Genomic DNA, 18852 nt, shown 5'->3' on the forward strand with positions numbered 1-18852 from the left:
AAGGTCACGCAGAGCCGGCAATCAGGAGGGATTCAGCCGACCGAGTCGCTGGTCGCCGCGCCCTCCCCCACCACCCATGTCACCCCCCGTCGTTTTCCCGCCCGGGGCATCTCCCGAGCGAGCGGAGGCCGACGTGGCCAGGGAAGGGCGACAGCGACCGCGATCCAAACCCCGGAGCCCGCGTCGCGACGGCGACACCCCCCCATCCCCGCCCCGACCCCCCGCGGAGGGCGAGCCGACGCGCGCCGGCGCGAGGACGCCCCCAGCCCGGCGGCCGCCGGCCCCGCGCGCGCGCCCCCGCCGGGCCAGCGGCTCGGCCCTTCCCGCCGCCGTGCGGGTCGCCGGGACCTAACGGGGCCGCGTGCCGGGGGCGGGGCCGCGCGCGATTGGCTGAGCCGCGCAGGGGGGCGGGCCCGCGGCGAGCCGGCCAGGCGGGCGCCCACAATGAGGCTCCATAAAAGGGCGCGGCGGGGGGCTGGGGCCCCGGATGCGCCCTCCCCGCCCGGGGTCCGGACGCGCTAGAGCTCGGGGCGGCCCGGCCGCGGCGCAGGCCCCGGGGGTGGGGGGTCGGGGGTCGGGGGGGGGCGGGCAGGGCCGGCCGGCGGCGCGCTCGGGGCCGCGCGCGTGTGGGGGCGGCGCGCCGCCATCGCCCCCGGCCCCGCCATGGCCCTCAAGGCCGAGGGCGCCGCGCTCGACTGCTTCGAGGTGACGCTGAAATGTGAGGAGGACGAGGACGAGGCCATGGTGGTGGCCGTGATCCCGCGGCCCGAGCCCGTGCTCAGCGGTGAGGAGGGGAGGGCCCTCCGCGTCCGGCCCCGCGCCCCTCAGCCCCCCAGCCCCCTCACTGACCCTCAGCCCCTCAGGCCTCTCACTGACCCTCAGCTCCCTCAGACTCCTCACCCCCCTCAGCCCTGCGGCCCGGACCCCCCCCCCCCCCCGCCTTATCCCCTCAGGGGTCTGGGGCCCCGGCGCGCGCGCTCAGCCGGGTCCAGGCGCGGGACGCGGGCCTCCCCCGAACCCATCCCGCCTCCGCGCCGGGCCTTCTGGAGCCTTCGATCCGCATGCCCCGACGCCCCCTCGGCCCGGCCGCGCGCGCTCCCGCCCCCCAAGGACGCACAGGCAGGCCCGGGGGCCCGGCCCGCTGCTAGGCCGAGGGGCCGCCGCGGCGGCTGGCCGGAGGGGCGGGTGGACGCTCCTCGCTGCTCCCTCCCCCCGGGCCCAGCTGGCGGGCAGGAGCCACAAGTGTCGATCCCGGGGGGCTGGGAGGAGGCGGTGGGGGTTGTGCCCACTGCCCGGAGTTTGTGGGGGGGGGGCGGGAGAGACGCCTTTGCTGGGGGTGGGGAGGGGGGCCGCGCCGTCGCGACCCCCGGAGGAGCCGGGCCCGAGGGAGGAGGGGATTGGAGCTGGGAGCCCGCGCTCTCTGCCCTCCCCCTAGCCCCCCCAAGCCCCGGCTCAGTCCACGGCGCTTTATAAACCCAGAGAACACAAAGGCCGGCCCTGGTGATCGCACTCAGGGTGGGAGTGCAAGTGCCTTTTATTCCCCGATATGTCTCCCCTGTGGAGGGGGTTGGGGAGGGGATCCCCACCCCAGGAGGAGGGGAGGGAAGCAGAGGCATGCTCCTTCCCAGCCCCCCATCACCAGCTTCCGGGGACACCCCTCCCCCCTTCCAGCAGGTGTGGTGCTGGGCCCTAGAGCCAGCTCAGGACCTCTCAGCGGCGGCCGCCAATTCGGCCGCCGATTCGGTTCGGTTCATTCAACAAGTGTGTCGGGGTACCTATTGTAGAGCACAGCGCTGTTTGATTTGTTGTGTGTTTTGTTTTGGGGGCTCCCCCCTTTTCTTGGCTGTTTTTAGGGGATGATGGCCCTGGCGGGGCTCTGGGAATGACGTGATTGATCGAGCCAGGGTTAGCTTCAGAAGCAAGGCGAGAGCGCCCTACCCGGCCCGCCAGGACGGTTTGAAATTTTTTTTTATTTTTATTTTTTTGCTTTTTGGGTCACACCCAGCGATGCTCAGGGGTTACTCCTGGCTTTGCACTCAGGAATTACTCCTGGCGGTGCTTGGGGGACCATATGGGATGCCGGGGATCGAACCTGGGTCGGCCATGCGCAAGGCAAACGCCCTACCCGCTGTGCTATCGCTCCGGCCCCCGACGGTTTGAAATTTTACTAAATGTCTGTGTACACCCTTTGGGGTGGTTGAGGTAGAAATGACCAAAGCCCAAGTGTGTCGGGTGGGGAGAAGGGGTTCATGGAGCACTGAAGCAGACTCCAGAGAAATGAGCAGGGCTGAGAGTGTTTGTTTTGCACATGGAGCGGTCACGAAAGAGTTCTTTAATAAAGTGAATTATGAGCAGAGGCTCACTAGAAGTGAGCGATAAGCCATGTGTAAATAACTCCAGGGTGGGTATTTCTGAGCAGAGAGCAAGACAGTACACAAGCCCAGAAACAGAAGCTTCTAGAAAGATGGGGATGGGCGAGGGGGAAAAAAAAAAACATGGCTTTAAAGTCTTTGGGCCAAGCAGCTGCAAGTAGCGGAGGACAGGATTCCATCAGATGGGACTGCAAGGCTGGGGTGCGGACTGGTGGACTGGGAGTTAAAAATCGAATGTGACTAGTTTACATTGCTGTGACACAGTCAGGAGCAGAGGTCAGGAGCGGAAGCAGCCTGGGAGGTGGAACTCGGGGGAGAGGCTGGGGGGCACTGCTGGCGAAGCTGCTCAGGGAGTGAGACCACCAGAGCAAGGAGTCAGATAAAGGGTCTGAGGCTTGCCTCGGGCGTCCTCCAGGAGTGCCACTTTGGGAGTAGAGTCAGTGCGACTCTGCCTTTTCGGCATGCTCCTGTGTGCCAGGCACTGTTCCTGGCACTGGAGGTGCCGTCCCGGACCCTGGCACCAGGCAGCTGGGGAGGCTCAGAGGGGAGGAAGAAAGGAAGAGTGAAGGTATATGGGATGCTGGCTGGTGATAGAGGTGGCAGCCCTCCGCAGAGGGGCCAAGATAGCAGGTTGGAGTTGGCCCAGCTCACTGGCTTCATCTGGATGCCTGAGCCCAAGCTGCAGACTTAAGGAATCAGCTCAGCAAGGGTGTGTGGCTCTCAGCCTTGTAGGTATCAGACCCTGAGTTGTGTTCCATCCCCCCGCACCCCGCAGTGACCCACATGCCAGGTGTGGGCCTACAAACACTGACAGAGGAGGGAGAGGAAAGTAAAATATGGGTGCATTTTTTTGTTTGTTTGTTTTTGCTTTTTGGGTCACACCTGGCGATGCACAGGGGTTACTCCTGGTTCTGCACTCAGGAATCATCTTTGACAGGGCTCAGGGGACCATATGGGATGCTGGGACTCGGACTCAGGACCTGAGTCGGCTGCATGCAAGGCAGATGCCCTGCCCTACCTGCTGTGCTATTGCTCTAGCCCCTGGTGCAGTTTTTTTAAAGACAGTAAAGGAGGGGTGGGGAGATCAGATGAGGGTTAAGGTGCTTGCCTAGCGTGTGGCCAGCCAGAGTACATTCCCTTTCACCCTGATCCTCAGGAATAAGCCCTGAGCACCTTCAGGTGTGTGTCCCACTCCCCAAATAGTAAAGGAACCAAAGAGAGGACAGTGTGCCTTGCGTGCAGCTCACCCAGGTTTGATTCTCCGAATCATACTGCATATAATCCCCCAAGTCCTGCCAGGACTGATCCCTGAGCTGCTGAGTGTGGCCCAGAAAGGGACAGTAAACATGTGGGGGCTTGAAGGGAAAGGTGGGAGAAGCCAGAGGGACGTTACAGACCAGTGATGATGACAGTGGGTGCTGGAGTGACCCACGGAGGCGGTGCTTTCTGTTAGTTCCCCTAAGGAAGGTGGATTTCCGCATGGGGGGGCGAGTGATATTTTGCCTCAAACGGTGCCTATAGGCCGCTGTGAAGGTTTTTTAGTTTTGTTTTGGAGTCACACCCGGTGGTGCTTGGGGCTCACGCCTGGCTTTGCACTCAGGAATCACTCCTGATGGGCCCGGGGAGCCCTATGGGATCCTGGGAATCAGACTCAGGTCGGCTGGGTGCAGACAAGCACCTTACCCTCTGTGCTGTCTCTCCCGCCAGGCTGTGGAAGTTGGGGAGCCTCTGGTGAAGAACATGCATGTCCCGGGGGCATCAGGGCTGTGTAATATCTCAGCACCCCCTGGGCTCCCTGTGGAAGACCCGGGGTTCCAGGCCACGGGACCGTCACTGACACTCTCCCCGTCTTCCCCTGCAGTGGCCCCGCAGGAGAAGCCTCCACTGCCCAGGGCTGGCCCGCCAGAGGCAGCTGACGTCTGTGAGGAGCCCAAGGAGCAGATGCCCTGGGAGCAGGAGTTCTTGGTGGGGAATAGTCCGGGAGGCAGTGGGCAGGCCCTGTGCATGGTGTGCGGCGCCGTCATCTGGGCCCCGTCAGCGGACACGGCCCGTGCACACATCCTGGACCAGCACCCTCACACCCTGGACCTGAGCCGGGCCGAGAAGAGCAACATCCTGGAGGCCTGGAGCGAGGGGGTGGCCCTCTTGCAGGACATCAGAGCTGAGCAGCCCAGCTCGCCTAACCCAGGTAGTGGGGCCTGACAGGGCGGGGCTGGGGGGGTGGACAGGCCCTCTGGGGCTTGTAACTCGGACAGCGTCACTTCTTCCCCTCCAGACCTGGGCCCCGACAGCGACCCTGACTCCGGGCTCGACCCCACCAAGATGCCAGCGGAGATCGTGGTTCTCCTGGATTCAGAGGACAATGCAGTCCTGCCCAGACGGGTCCGGCCCAGGGGACTCCGCCCTCTCGAGCTCCTGGGTCAGTCATGGTGGACGGGTGGAGAACAGCCACTGGGGCAGGGTATTCCGCCGCCCCGAGGTGGCGGGGCGCTGGCCTGGTCAATCTGGTCTGCTGTGTCTTTCCGCAGCACCCCCTGCTGAGCCCCCTGCTGAGCCCGGGACCAGGAAGCCCCGAGGGCAGAGATGGAAGGAGGTCCCCGTGGAGGAACCAGCCCGGAAGAAAAGAGGCCGGTCTGTGAGCAAAATGCTGGACCTGAACCCTGACCCTGACCCTGACCCAGGTGAAAGGGAGCTCCTGTTGAGGGGGGGCAGGCAGCCAAAGTGAGGCCCGCTCACGCCTGGCTTCAGGGAAGTTAAGGCGCTCATGTGTCCGTCCTCTTCCAGACCAGCTCTCGCCAGACTCCCCCACAGAGGCGTTTGCCGCACCCGTGGAAGTCCGCCACTTTACCGATGGCACCTTCCCCCCGGGCTTCGTCCTTCAGCTCTTCTCCCACACGCACCTCAGGGCCTCCGTCAGCAAGAGCCAGCCCAAAGAGGAGGAGGGCGCGCCAGCACCAGGTGAGCTAGGCAGGGTAGACCGGCTGCCCCCCCACCCCCGGGGGCAGGGGTGGGGGAGGCATGTGCCCCACTGGAGGGAGTCGAAGAGCAGGTGCATCTGAGTGCTCCCTGGGCTTATCTCAAACCTAACACCTGTTTCCAAACTTAAGGTGGTGTCCGGTGGGCTCCTGAGTGGCCCCTACCCGCTGTGGTTAGCAGGAGAGCAAAGGTGTGGGTACCCTCAGGACACGCCTCTCTGGGCACGAGGGGGCTCTGTGGCATCTCTGTGCCTCCTCAACTGCAGTCCCAAGACCTCCAGCTCTGCAGCGTAGAAGTACCCGAGTTTATTACCTGTCAGGCCCGGAAGGCACAAGTCAGGATGGGTCTCCCTGGGCTGTGCTCTTCTCTGCAGACTGGGGGGTGGAAGCCAGCCCACTTGATCCAGCCCACCCAGATCACCCAGATAATCACTTTGTTCAGAGTCAGGAGCCCATGTGAATCCATTTATCCTTGGCTCATCACTTTGCCTATTCACGGTTCCTGGGGGTTAGGACGTGGACCTGGGCAGGGTGGCAGGGGGATGGGGCAGAATTCAGAGTAGATGGGCACGCCTGCCAGCAGCCCAGGGCTGAGCCTCGTTGCTCTTGTCTTGAAAACCCACCGAGCCTCCACCAGGAAGTGCTTCCTGAGGGAGTGCGGCAGGGTCGAGGGCCAGCCTGTTCGAAGTGTGCACTCAATCAGAGTAGAGTCCCTAGGTGGCAGGTGGGGTGCCTGCAGCCCCCTCGCTCGAGTGTGGTGGGGTTCAGTTCCACTTGGCTCCTCCACAGGGTACCCTGTGTGCAGAAATGAAGATGCTTTGAGTTTATCATGCTGCCAAAACGGGTTCCTCTTTGCTGATCTTGAGGCAGACTTCACCCTGAGGAGACGGCGGGCTTTGGGGGTCTTTTTTTTTTTCTTTTTTTTTTCTTTTTGGGTCACACCCAGAGATGCTCAGGGGTTACTCCTGGCTCTGCACTCAGGAGTTACTCCTGGCGGTGTTTGGGGGACCATATGGGATGCCGGGGATTGAACTCGGGTCAGCCACATGCATGGCCAATGCCCTCCCCGCTGTACTATCGCTCCTGCCCCCGGGCTTTTGTTTTTAGGGGTCACATCTGGTGGCGCTGGGGAACATGTGACAGGGCTTGAACCCAGGGTTCCCACCTGCGAAGGCCCTGGTGATCTGGTGCTTCACTTTTGTCTTGAGTCTCAGCCCTGCCTGGGGACTGTGCCTGGACTCCAGCATTCCGGGACTGTTGCCAAGCACCTTCCTGTCTATCTGGGCAGGGCCTGGAGGTCAAAGTGGCTCAGAATCTGGCACTAAAGAAACCAAGTGATTTGCTGGTGTCCCTGGCACCCACCCTGAGGAGCCATCTGGTGAATGCCATGACTGAGGCTACTTTGTACCCAAGAAACTGGTGGGTGTGTCTGGGAGTCTTGGGGGGATTTGGAAGCAAGCTCCAATCCCACAAAGGTTTTTCTTTGGTTTTGGGCCACACCTGGTGTTGCTCAGGGCTTACTCCTGGCTCTGCACTCAAGCACTCAGAGACAGATCACTCCAGAAGGGCTCAGGGGATCATATGTGGTGTCAGGGATCAAACACAGGTCAGCTATGTGCAAGGCAAGCACCCAACCCTCTGTACTGTTGGTCTGGCAACCCCCAAGATGGTTCTGTGCAAAGTGGAAGGTATAGACCTATGGTCTGACTGTTTCCAGAGGCCTCCATTCGCCAGTCTGCTTTGACTTGATCGGTTTTTTTTTTTTTGGGGGGGGGGTCACACCTGGCGATGCACAGGGGTTACTCCTGGCTTTTCACTCAGGAATTACTCCTGGCGGTGCTTGGGGGACCATATGGGATGCTGGGATTCGAACCTGGGTCAGCCATGTGCAAGGCAAACGCCCTACCCGCTGTGCTATTGCTCCAGCCCCAACTTTACCGTTTCTGTATTGGTTTTGTTTTTTATTTTGGGGTCACACTTTGTGGTTCTCAGGGATCTCTCCTGGTGGTGCCCGGGGGACCACATGGGCCAGGATTGATCCCGTGTCTCTGGCCTCCCATTTCGCTATTTTTTCCAGCATCTTGGTTTCTGTTTTTTAAAATAGTGGTCACGCCCAGCAGTGCTTGGGGGTGTGCCAGGGATTGAACTCAGAGCTTTGCACATGCCAGGCATGTGCTCTACCCCTTGAGCTGTCTCCCCAGCCCCGTATTTTTGGAGGGCTGTGGATAGAAGCACTCTCAGTACATGGGTTCCAGCCTATCCCGTGAGCCGTCTCCCCAGCCTTTAAGAGATTTTTTTTTTTCTTTTCTTTTTGGGTCACACCTGGCGATGCACAGGGGTTACTCCTGGCTCTGCACTCAGGAATTACTCCTGGCAGTGCTCAGTGGACCATATGGGATGCTGGGGAATCGAACCCGGGTCGGCCACGTGCAAGGCAAACGCCCTACCTGCTGTACTGTCACTCCAGCCCCCCTTTGAGAGATTTTACTTGAATAAAGATTCTGTCTCCTGAAAAGGGAAGCTTAGAAATCAAGGATTTAGGGGCTGGGGAGGAGCTAAAAGAAAAAAAAAAAGGAAAAAAGAAATCCAGTATTTAGAGGGGCCCTGAGAGATAGTCCAGCAAGTAAGCTGCTAGCCTTGCATATGGCCAACCCAGGTTTGATCCCCAGCACTGCATATGGTGCCCTGAGCCCGCCAACAGTAATGTCTGAGTGCAGAGCCAGGAATAGCCCCTGAGCACCGCCAGGTGGCCCCACACCAAAGAGAAGTCATGGATTTAGAAATAAGAAGAGGTCACTGTGGTCAGGTCCGAGTGGCATCTGAATTGAGTAGTGCCTGCTGTGTGTGTGTGTGTGTGTGTGTGTGTGTGTGTGTGTGTGTGTGTGTGTGTGTGTGTGTGTGTACATGTACATGGGCATGCACAAGCACTACTCACGGACAAGTCCTTGTCCTCATCGCTGCTGAGGCCTCCGCGTGTCCCATGGTGCCCTCAGTTACCAAGGGGCTGACCAGGCGGACCCGCTCTCTGCACTCGTCACTCTGCTATTGATGTTTCCAGAACCGCTGCCCAGAGACAAGCCAGAGGCTGGAACAGGAGAGGCAGACACAGCTCATCCCCAGAGAAGGTGTGTGCGTGTCCACACGCTGGCCCAGGCGTGGGCGAAAGGCCATGGTACTGGGGTTCACGAGGGCCAGTCAGGAGGGAAGGGGGGCAGTGCTGGCTGTGGGCGGCTGCTTCTCTGGCCCTGGGGCTCCGAACGCACCCCAGATCTGCGTCCTGCCGCTCCTCTCCTTGCACGGACACTGCCCACTGCCCGCCTTCTGCGGGGTGTTGGGGACTTGTGCTGAATCCCCCTGTTTGAAAACAGGACTCACTTGGCCAACAGTATGCTTCCCATATTTTTTTTTTTTTCTTTTTGGGTCACACCTGGCAATGCACAGGGGTTACTCCTGGCTCTGCACTCAGGAATTACTCCTGGCGGTGCTCAGGGGACCATATGGGATGCTGGGAATCGAACCCAGGTCGGCCGCTTGCAAGGCAAACGCCCTACCTGCTGACTTCCCCTATTTTTTTAAGTTTAATTTTTGGCCACATCCATCGGTGCTCAGGAATCAGTCCTGGTGGGACTCCACAGACCGTGCTGGGGATCTAACCTGAGTTGGCCACGTGCAAGGCAGCTGCCTTGCCTGCTGTGTTCTGTCTAACCCCTTAATGTGCTTTGATTAGTTTATTTATTCATTTTTTTACTCCATACCCAGCAGGCTCAGAGCGCTAACTCCTAACTCTACTCTCAGAGATCACTCCTGGTGGGGTTCGAAAAACCATATGGGGGGTTGGGGGTTCACCTGGGGTCAGTCGTGTTCAAGGCAAGCAACCTACTCTCTGGTATCATTCTGGCTCTTTAATGGTTTGATTTGGTGGGGAAGAGGGCTTTTTTGGGGTCGCACCGAGTGATGCTTGCTCAGGAGTTAATCCTGGCTCTGCACTCAGGAATTACTCCTGGAGGTTCTCGGCGGACCGTATGGGCTGCCTGAGATTGAACCTGGTCAGCCGTGTTACCAGGCAAGCGCCCTCCCCACTGTGCTCTCACTCCGGCCCCTTAATTGCTTCTGAACCCGCATTAGTGCCTGAGGACACCCATAGCTAAAGTTCGGGTTTGAAGATTGGAGGAAAGTGGGCCTTGGGAGGGCCAGTGCCACGTTCAGGGTCAGCCGCCCGGTCAAGAGTAGCCAGGTGTATTTCTGCTCTGGGCTCCAGGCCTCTCTCCAACCATTCCTCCCCTCGCCCGCAGCAGCTGTCCCACTCATCGCATCCAGCAGAGCAGGCGACCTGTTATCTGGGCCCACGCCACACCAGTTGGCTCTCAGGAAGATCAGGTGACTTCTGTGAGGCTGAGCCTGGTGGTCTGAACCTTGTGCCTTCTGGTTATTTTGGTTGGTTTTGGTTTGGTTTGGGGCCACACCTGGTAGTGCTCAGGGTTGATTCCTGGTGGGGCTCAGGTGACCCTGTGGGGTGCCAGGAATCGAATCAGGCTTGGCTGCATGTATGCCAAGTGCTTTCCCCACTGTCTTAGCTCTCTGGCCCCTCTCTGCTCCCTCGGTGTTCTTGTTCATTCACACCCTCACGAGGCTGATCTCTTTGTTATCTTTGTTTTGTTTTGTTTTTGGGTCACACCCGGCAATGCACAGGGGTTATTCCTGGCTTTGCCCTCAGGAATTACTCCTGGCAGTGCTCAGGGGACCATATGGGATACTGGGAATCAAATCTGGGTCAGCCATGTGCAAGGCAAAGGCCCTACCCGCTGTGCTATAGCTCCAGCCCCTCTTTGTTATCTTTCTCCATGTTTCTGTTCTGTTTTGGGGCCACACCCAGCAGTGCAGTGCTCAGCTTACTCCTGGCTCTGTGTTCATGGATCACTCCTGATGGGGTTTGGGTGACCCCGTGGGATGCTGGGGATCAGACAAGGCAAGCACCTCCCCGCTATGCGATCGCTCTGGTGCCGCTTCCCTTTTGGAGAAGGTCGGCAGTTCTCCTGGGGGAGGCCGCGTGTTTGTCTTGTGCTGACTGATCCCCCCAGCACTGACACAGTGGGTGCTGCTCGAGGATTTGGGGAGCGAGTGGCTGAATGAACGCCCGCCCAACCGCGCGTCTGGGTCTGCACTCACCTCCACAATCCTATTTCAGTACCAGTCAGTTGCTCATAACCCCCCACCTCTTGTCCTTAGTCCTCTAACCTGGGCCTCTCGGCTCCAGCCTCTCTCCCCGTTGTCCTTCTGACTGCGTTGTGTGGTTGTTTGAAACCCAGACTGAGCCCCCAGTCTCTCGCCTCACCCCAGCCCCTCTGCTCCTCCCTTCTCCCCTCCCTTTCTGGAACTCCCGGGTCTGCCTGTGCTATGCCCCTGTCCTCCTTTTCCTCGAACCCCACATCTTCTTGGCCAAAGTGTGTTCAGATCCACATTCCTGTCACACCCTCCCCTGTGGCTGATCCAAGACAGCTCTGCTCGTTTCTGGAACAATCTGGAACAAACCTGGAGCTAATCTTTGGGCTTTTTTTTTTTTTTTTTTTTTTGCTTTTTGGGTCACACCTGGCGATGCACAGGGGTTACTCCTGGCTCTGCACTCAGCACTCAGAAATTACCCCTGGCCGTGCTCAGGGGACCATATGGGATGCTGGGATTTGAACCCGGGTCGGCCGCGTGAAAGGCAAACGCCCTACCCGCTGTGCTATCTCTCCAGCCCCAATCTTTGGGCTTTTGATGCTTGTTTATTGGTGTCCTGTCCCCTTTATCCATCAGCCAGTGTCCCTGCTGAAAAGACAAGCCACAGGCTGGCTAGGGTGGCACCTTAGGGCCGGGGCACAGGCCTTGCATGCCGTGACCTGGGTTTTATCCCCACTATCACGTTATCTCTTGAGTATAGGGGGTGCGGGTGGGACCCAAAGAATAAATAAGAAAACTAGTCACCACTCCACTGAAGAGCCCTCATGGTGCCTGGTGACCTCCCCGGAACCCCTCTGTCCCCCTGGTCCCAACTGTCCCTATGGATCTCTGCCCACGTGTCACTCCCAGAGGCCCCAGCTGCTTCCCCTCTGCACATAGAACACGTTACATCCCCCAAATAATCTCATTCGCTCAGGGCTCCATCTCTGACGTCATGTGGTCTAAAGCACCAGCAGGAGCTACCCCAGCATGGCCAGGTGTGGCCCCCCAAAATTTAGCTTAATTCTAGCTTAATTTCTCTCACTGATTGGCCTCCCCTGCTGGGCTGTCCGTTCCTGGAAGGCCACCAGGACTCTGCTCCCTGTTGGACCAGGGGACTGCTCGCTCAGAGATTGTTGAATGGCCTAGCCAGTGAGCTAGTGTCAACCCCGCCTCGGCGACTTCCTTTTGGGGGTGTTGGGGGGGTATCACATCAGCTCAGGCAGAGACGAGCAGAAAGGGCTTGACAGTATTGCTCTGTGGGTGCCCCTCCCCTGCAGTGTCTGGGAGGTCACGGGCTGCTGGGGTCAAACCTGGGACCTCTGCCACCTCAGCCACATCAGCTGACTTGCTGGGTCCTGTTGAGCACCAGCAAGACCGTCTTCTCGGCCGCGTTGAGGCAGAGCAGTGGGGTGGGCCTAGGGGGCCAGTGGGAGCTGGGAGCTGGCGCCTCTCGAAAGGTGGAAGGGAGCCAGGGTCGATTTCCTTAGTAAACAAATTTAAAGTGGGGAAAGCCCTAGAAGAACATCACAGCAGGTCACACTCAGGGCCAGCACGGCAGCTGTTAGTCACCAGCTTTGTCTTCGCCTCTGTGGGATGGAGCCCAGGGCCCCCTGCCCCACCACATCCCTGGCCTCTAGGCTGCCTGTCTCCTCTGGCTCTGGCTCGGCCCCTGAGCATGGTCACACTTGCAGCCTGTTTTTCCATCTTGACGCCCAGTTTGGTCTGTAGCCTCTGCTCTGCTGGGGAGACATCCGGTCTCAGAGAAGTGGGGGCGACCCTAGAGATGCATATGCTAATATGCTACACAGGGGGGCTGGACGGGTGGACCCCAGGCCCGGCCAGCGCTCCTGCCCACCTGCATAATCATTCATCAGTACCATGGCGGGGGCAGAGGCCCTCAGCTACTCACGATGGGCAGCACCCTAATCTAGTGTACCCCCAAGTTTTCAGTGGAGTGGCGTGGCTGAAGGTAAAAGGTGGGGCTGCAGCTCAGCTTCCCTGGGGTACCCAGAACCTGGCGACTGGGCAGCAGATGCTCATAAACCCTCCATTGACCCCCCGGGCCTCCCCTCTGCAGGAGTGGGGGTGTGGGGGTGTCGTGCCAGGAAGGCCTGACTGCTCTCTGCTCCTCTCCCTGCCTAGATACCCCGGAGCTTCGTGGGAGACTGGACCTCCAGGTTATCCGAGTGTGCACGGAGGAGCCATCTGCCATCAGCCTCCTGCCCGACTGGCCCAAGCACCCGCCTGGTGCCAAGGCTGTGGGAGCAGGTGACCCCGCCAACTGGCCTGCGGTTCTGTCCGAATCCGAAGCCACCGCAGGGGGACCACCAAAGGCAGGCAGTGGGGTCTAGGTGGTAGCTTGACAGAGGAGGGAGGAGGATGTGGCAGGGCCCTCACCGCCTTGGTTTATTACCCAGAACTGCCCAGTTGGCAGATGGCAGCAGGCACGGGGCAGGGTGGAGGAGAGGAGGGGACACTGGCAAGGGGTGAGTCCAGGCTTGAGGTGGGCGGGGGCTGAGCTGGCACCTGGTAGGGCATTGGGCCTCTGGAGACCCCCCCATACCCTTACCTTTTCGCCGACCCCAGCCTCTCTGTCTCCCTTTCCCTCTCTCCCTCTTTGCCCCTGTTTTCTCCCTTGGCACAGTGCCTTACACAAGAGGTGGTCAGAGGGGTCGGAATACCTCGGGGGAGACCTCCAGCCCCCTGTCTGTTAGGCCCCACCCCCGGAAGCCTCCATTACCTCTACCTGCCCCTTCCCTGCAGGAGGCTGCTGCAGCCCCCGACCCTGGGGGCCCCGCCCATTCACCCCATCCCTTCCCCAGTTCTCTGTTGTACATAACTCGTTTGTTGACAATAAATTATTTTTTTTATTGAGAGCTCCGTCTGGGCTGTCACTGGGGAAGGGCTTCGGGAGTTGGAGCTGTGGCCCGAGCAGGGCCATGGCCTGACACTGTGGGAAGAGAAAGGGGGAGTCTCGCCCGCTGGCTTGGAAGTGGAAGCTCGTTTCCAGGCCAGTGGCCGACCTCCATCCAGTTGCACCCTCGAAGAGCAGAGGGACGCTCAGCCCTGAGCTGACCTCTGCCTTAGTGACGCGGAATGATGCGGCCTGCCTGTAGTGGGGACCAAGCTTCTCCCAAGGGGAGGGGCTCACTCTGCTTCCAGCTGCTCCCCTTGTCTTGGCTTTGTGAACCCTGCACCTTAGCTTCTCTCTCCCGGGGCCCAGAGAGGTCCACTTCCATCTCTTTTTTTTTTTTTTTTTTTTTTTTTTTTTTTTTTTTTTTTTTTGCTTTTTGGGTCACACCCAGCAATGCTCAGGGGTTACTCCTGGCTTTGCACTCAGGAATTACTCCTGGCGGTGCTTGGGGGACCATATGGGATGCCGGGGATCGAACCCGGGTCGGCCGCGTGCAAGGCAAACGCCCTACCCGCTGTACTATCGCTCCAGCCCCCCACTTCCATCTCTTAACCAAATCCCGCACCTCCTCCTCAATTGACCAGCATGGGCCGAACACACATGGGGCTTTTTTCCCCCCACCCCCTTCTGGTCCTCAACTCCCAAGTCCTGGTGAGAATTGGAGAGCGTGTGTGATGGTAGAACAATTCACTGCAATCCGGATGTAAGGGGTGTCAGGTGGACATTCACCTCATGCCTCCACTAGCATCTGACCAGAGAATGCAGTTTTCTGGGAAGATTACGGGTGCTGCCAGGGTGGGTGTCACCCCTTGGCCAGCTTATGCCAACCTAGCGGGGACTGCTTGGCCCAGGAGAACCCTGCCATATCCCTATCTGGTAAAACTTGGGAGAAGGAGCCCAAGGATGGGCAGAAATTGTTTCGGGGAGATTTTAGAGATGGGGGTGGGAAAGGCCCAAGATGGGATTCGAGGCACCTGTACCTGGTGATGCTGCGCAGAATCTCCCAGGTCCTCCCCATCTGTGTACCCTATATCTTGCCCATAGGGTGGACCAGAAATAAGCAAAAAGCCTGACATCGTTTGCGACGCGACTATGAGTTCCTACGATGTTTCAGTTCATTCTTACTGCTGTGGCTATGTTTACATTCATGCCAATGTGCTTTGAGAATCACGTGGCTGTGTTGCTTGGGACCTCAGCTCCCCCGTGAGAACGTGTGTCCACAAGCTGCCCTTTGTCCAGTTGTGGTGCGGTTCTTGATTTGCATTGCTAGAAAATGCTCCTGCGTAGCGCCCAGGGCCCTGTCTTGCCCCGGCCTACAGTAGGTGCTCAATAAACGTGTGTCAAGTGCCCTCTTGGTGTGTCTTCCTCTGTGGTCTTTTGCAAGCTGGTCCCTGGAGTGTGGTTCTCCGCCTGGTGCCGGTGGTGGCACAAGCAGCACTGCAGGGCCCTGCCCAGTGTTTGGCAGAGCAAGGGTACCGGGGGTGGGGGTGGCAGCTGAGTCCTTCTAGGGTGCAGAAGGAAGTTTCTAGGTTTGGTTTTGATTTGAGGCGGTTCTTGTGCAAAGCTTGTGTATGTTTCAGCCCTTTGAGCATATTCCTATCCCAGAGAAAGCTTCTTGGGCTACACATACCTGGCGATGCTCAGGTTACTCCTGGTTCTGCACTCAGGAATTATTCCTGCCAGTGCTCAGGGGACCATATGGGATGCCGGGGATCAAACCTGGGTCGACCATGTGCAAGGCAAACACCCTATCTGCTGTACTATCTCTCTGGCCCCCAAAAGTTTCTTTTTTTGTTTGTTTTTTACATTTTGGGGTTTGGGGCCACACCCATCACCTCAGGGAAGACTCGAAAGAATATCATATCAGAGACCCCATGACCGTCGTTGGCCCCTTTGTCCAGTGATGGGGACACCACCTTGAAGGGGTTATAGGGAGAGGGGACAACAGGTGATCATCTCCAGACCCTTTCTCTGTGGCCACTGCCTCTCTCTGGCCCCCTTGCTGTCCCCCTCGGCTGGGGAGACCTACACAGACCTCAGTGTGTGAGTGAATCCGGAAACCAGGGAAGAAGCTGGTCCTTTCTCCTGGGAGGGCCTGGAAGAAGGGGCCATTGGCTGCCTCTGCGTGCGGTACAGCGGTCAGCCAGTCCCCTGCTTGGCCCAGGTGGCATCCAGGAGCCCTTAGTGCCCACCTCAGTCCTCCCCTACCAACTCTGGGTAGGGGGCTGCCATCTGACCTCCTCAGTCAGGCCTCGTGGAGGTGCCTGTGGGGAAGGAAGTGGGGCTGCCGAGGGCTTGTCACTGGGGCTTGCTGCGGGCCACACATGGTTGAGGATACAGGACCCCTCTGGGAACCAAGGAATGTCCTGTTTGCTGAGGCTGGGACTGCACCTGGCCATTCCCCTTCCCCCGCACTTCGTGCACGTGTGCATATGTGTATGTGTGTGCGTGTGTGAATGTGCATGTGTGTGTGTGCGTGTGCATATGTGTGCATGTGTATGCGTGTGTATGCATGTGTGTGCGTGTGTGTATGTGGTGTGTGTGTGTGGTGGGGGGTGGCCTTCAGGGCACCTCCTCCCAGAGCTAAGCTCAGACCCCTTGTGCTCCCCTGCTGCTGGCGGTGGCTCCTGAGAAGACCTTGGGGCCGGGCAGGAACACGGCCAGGTGGGATGTGGGAAATGGTCTCCGCTGGGTCTGCTCTAACCACATACACTCGGAGCATGTGGGGGCCGGGGGACAAGAGCAAACAACCCCCAGCCCGAGTCCTTCCAGCTTCAGGGGCGGGGCCTGCGTGGCAGACAGCTGTCCTCTCCACACCGCACACGGGGGAAGGGACTGAGGACTGCAGGGGGGCTTGGCTTTGGTTGGGTGGGTTGGGTTGGTTTGGGGGGCCACACCCAGCAGTCCTCAGATCTTATTCCTGGCTCTGGGCTCAGGGGTCACTCCTGGGGGGGCTCAGGGACCATAGGGGGTGCCGGGGATCAAAACCGGGACAGTTGCATGTAAAGCAGAGGCCCGACTCACAGTGGGCCCCTGGGTTGTAGTCACCTCTGGCACTGCTGGGGGCTTCTCCCTGCTCTGTGCTCGAGGGGGTCATTCCTGGTCAGTCCTGGCAGTGGCCAGGGGAACTTTCAATGCCAGGGACCAAACTGGGCTCAGCTGTCACACACAAGGCCAGCACCTTAGCCCCTACACTATCCCCTGTGGCCCAGGGGTACTCTTGTATAGGTGCTAAGCCAGGGGCCCAGGACTCAAAAGCTTGACACGGAGTGCATGCCGGGAGTAGCACTCAAGCACCGCCAGGGGTGGCCTGACCCTCTGCACATATAAACACACAGGTATAAAGTCACTGAAACATGCCTGCTCCACCCTCGTGCTTAGTCCCTTCCCAGAGACACTACCTTAAATAGTGTCACCCACTGCATTTTAATTAATTAATTAATTTATTTGCTTTTTGGATCACACCCAGCGATGCTCAGGGGTTACTCCTGGCTCTGTGCTCAGGAATTACTCCTGGTGGTGCTTGGGGAACCATATGGGATGCCGGGGATCGAACCTGGGTTGGCGTGTGCGTATCAAATGCCCTACCCGCTGTACTATCGCTCCGGCCCCACCCACTGCATCTTGCAGGTAACCTCCCTCGGTGATACAGACAAGGAGTGCACGTGCACGAGGCCTGAGTGGGGGAGGGCCATGGACAGCGTTGTGTCCAGGGACTGAGCCTGATTCTGGTCTTGGGAGATGCTCCTTTGGGATTCCTTGAATGAATGTATTTGCAAATCAGAGAAGGGTGGGACTTCCGGCAGTAATTACTCCTTTGGTTTGGGTTTGGAGCCACCCCTGAGCAGTGCTGGCGGCACCCCTCCTGGTTTAATGCACCGGAGGGGGGGGAGGGGCGTGTGGTTCTGGGAATCAAACCCAGAGTTCCTGCATGAGACACAGGTGTTCCAGCCTTTGGAGCTCTCTCTCCGGCCTTGTAATCTTCTCTTTCCTTTCAGTTTTGGGGTCACACAGGGCGGTGCTGGGGGTGGGGTAGGGGTGGCTTCTTCCAGGACAGTTCTTGGGGGATCATGTGGGGTCTGAGATAGAACCTGGGGCTCCCCAACTGAAAGCGTGTACTCTAGCCCTGTCTCCCTGGCCCCTATTAACTCATCTTTGAGGATTCAGTGGGTTCAAGGGTTTGAGAAAGTGACATTTGATCTGGATCTAGACGCATGAGGTAGGTGGCCACGGGTCACCCTGACCGCATGGAGGTGAAGGAGGGATGATGGGGTGCAGGAGGTACGTATCAGTGAGGTGGAGGTGGGCCGAACTGGAGAGGATGTCAGTAAGGTAAGTTGAGGCCAGATCGTGCAGAGCCCTGAACACAGGCTACAGACTATTTTTGGCACTAGGACTGGCCGCGTATGTGGGGCCCAGTGCAAAATGAAAAGGCAGGGCCCTGTGGGTACCATGATTTCGAGGTCAGGTTCAAGGTTCCTGGCCAGGCGGGAGGATGGTTCAGTGGCCTGGAGCAAGAGCCCTGGTTGTCTCCCCTGATGCTCTGTACCACAGTTTTCTTGAGCACTGCTAGAAGCGATTTCCAAAGCTAATACCATGTCAGGGGTCCGTCAGCCCAGGCCCAAGGATGGCCAAATGTGGCCCTGAAACCAAGGAAGGGGCTGGAGAGAAAGGACAGTTGGGAGGAGACCTGCCTTGCACACAGCCGACCCGCTTCCGTCTTCAGCACCCCATATGGTCCCCTGAACCCTGCCAGGAATGACCCCTGAGCACAGAGTCAGAAGTAAGTGCGGGGCCGGAGCGATAGCACAGCAGGTAGGGCGTTTGCCTTGCACGCGGCCGACCCGGGTTCGATCCCCGGCATCCCATATGGTCCCCCAAGCACCGCCAGGAGTAATTCCTGAGTGAAAAGCCATGAGTAACCCCTGTGCATCGCTGGGTGTGACCCAAAAAGCAACAACAACAACAACAAAAAGTAAGTGCTGAGTACAGCTTAGGGCTTACCCAAATAAATAAATCACTGTCACTGTATCACTGTCATCCCGTTGCTCATAGATTTGCTCGAGAGGGCACCAGTAACGTCTCCATTGTGAGACTTGTTGTTACTGTGTTTGGCATATCGAATATGCGTACGGGGAGCTTGCTAGGCTCTGCCGTGCGGGTGGGATACTCTCAGTAGCTTGCCAGGCTCTCTGAGAGGGACAGAGGAATCGAACCTAGGTCAGTTGCGTGCAAGGCAAATGCCCTACCCGCTGTGCTATTGCTCCAGGGGCTCGATAAATAAATAAATAAAACTTAGGGGGGAAAATGTTCAAGCCCCCCGTTTTGTCAAACTTTTACTGTAGTTTAGGTAACATGGTTACAACTGCATTAACTATTTTTTGAGGGG

General features: G+C 58.6%; 1 protein-coding gene across 4 annotated transcripts; it reads left to right on the plus strand.

Moving 5' to 3' along the window:
- Positions 1–572: 572 nt before the first annotated feature.
- SPINDOC (spindlin interactor and repressor of chromatin binding) lies at positions 573–13425 on the plus strand. Of its 4 annotated transcripts, none has more exons than XM_055142662.1 (7): positions 573–784; positions 4234–4560; positions 4648–4791; positions 4901–5053; positions 5157–5330; positions 8406–8472; positions 12692–13425. In XM_055142662.1, exons 1-7 carry the CDS (start codon positions 664–666, stop codon positions 12819–12821), a joined length of 1116 nt encoding a protein of 371 aa, XP_054998637.1. In that variant the 5' UTR covers positions 573–663; the 3' UTR covers positions 12822–13425. The 4 variants fall into 4 exon arrangements, with proteins under 4 accessions (XP_054998637.1, XP_054998638.1, XP_054998639.1 ...); XM_055142663.1 differs by lacking the exon at positions 12692–13425 and adding an exon at positions 9640–10895; XM_055142664.1 differs by lacking the exon at positions 12692–13425 and adding an exon at positions 9643–10895.
- Positions 13426–18852: the final 5427 nt, after the last annotated feature.

This window comes from Sorex araneus, chromosome 6, assembly GCF_027595985.1.
Source record: "Sorex araneus isolate mSorAra2 chromosome 6, mSorAra2.pri, whole genome shotgun sequence".
NCBI classification, from domain to species: Eukaryota; Metazoa; Chordata; class Mammalia; order Eulipotyphla; family Soricidae; genus Sorex; species Sorex araneus.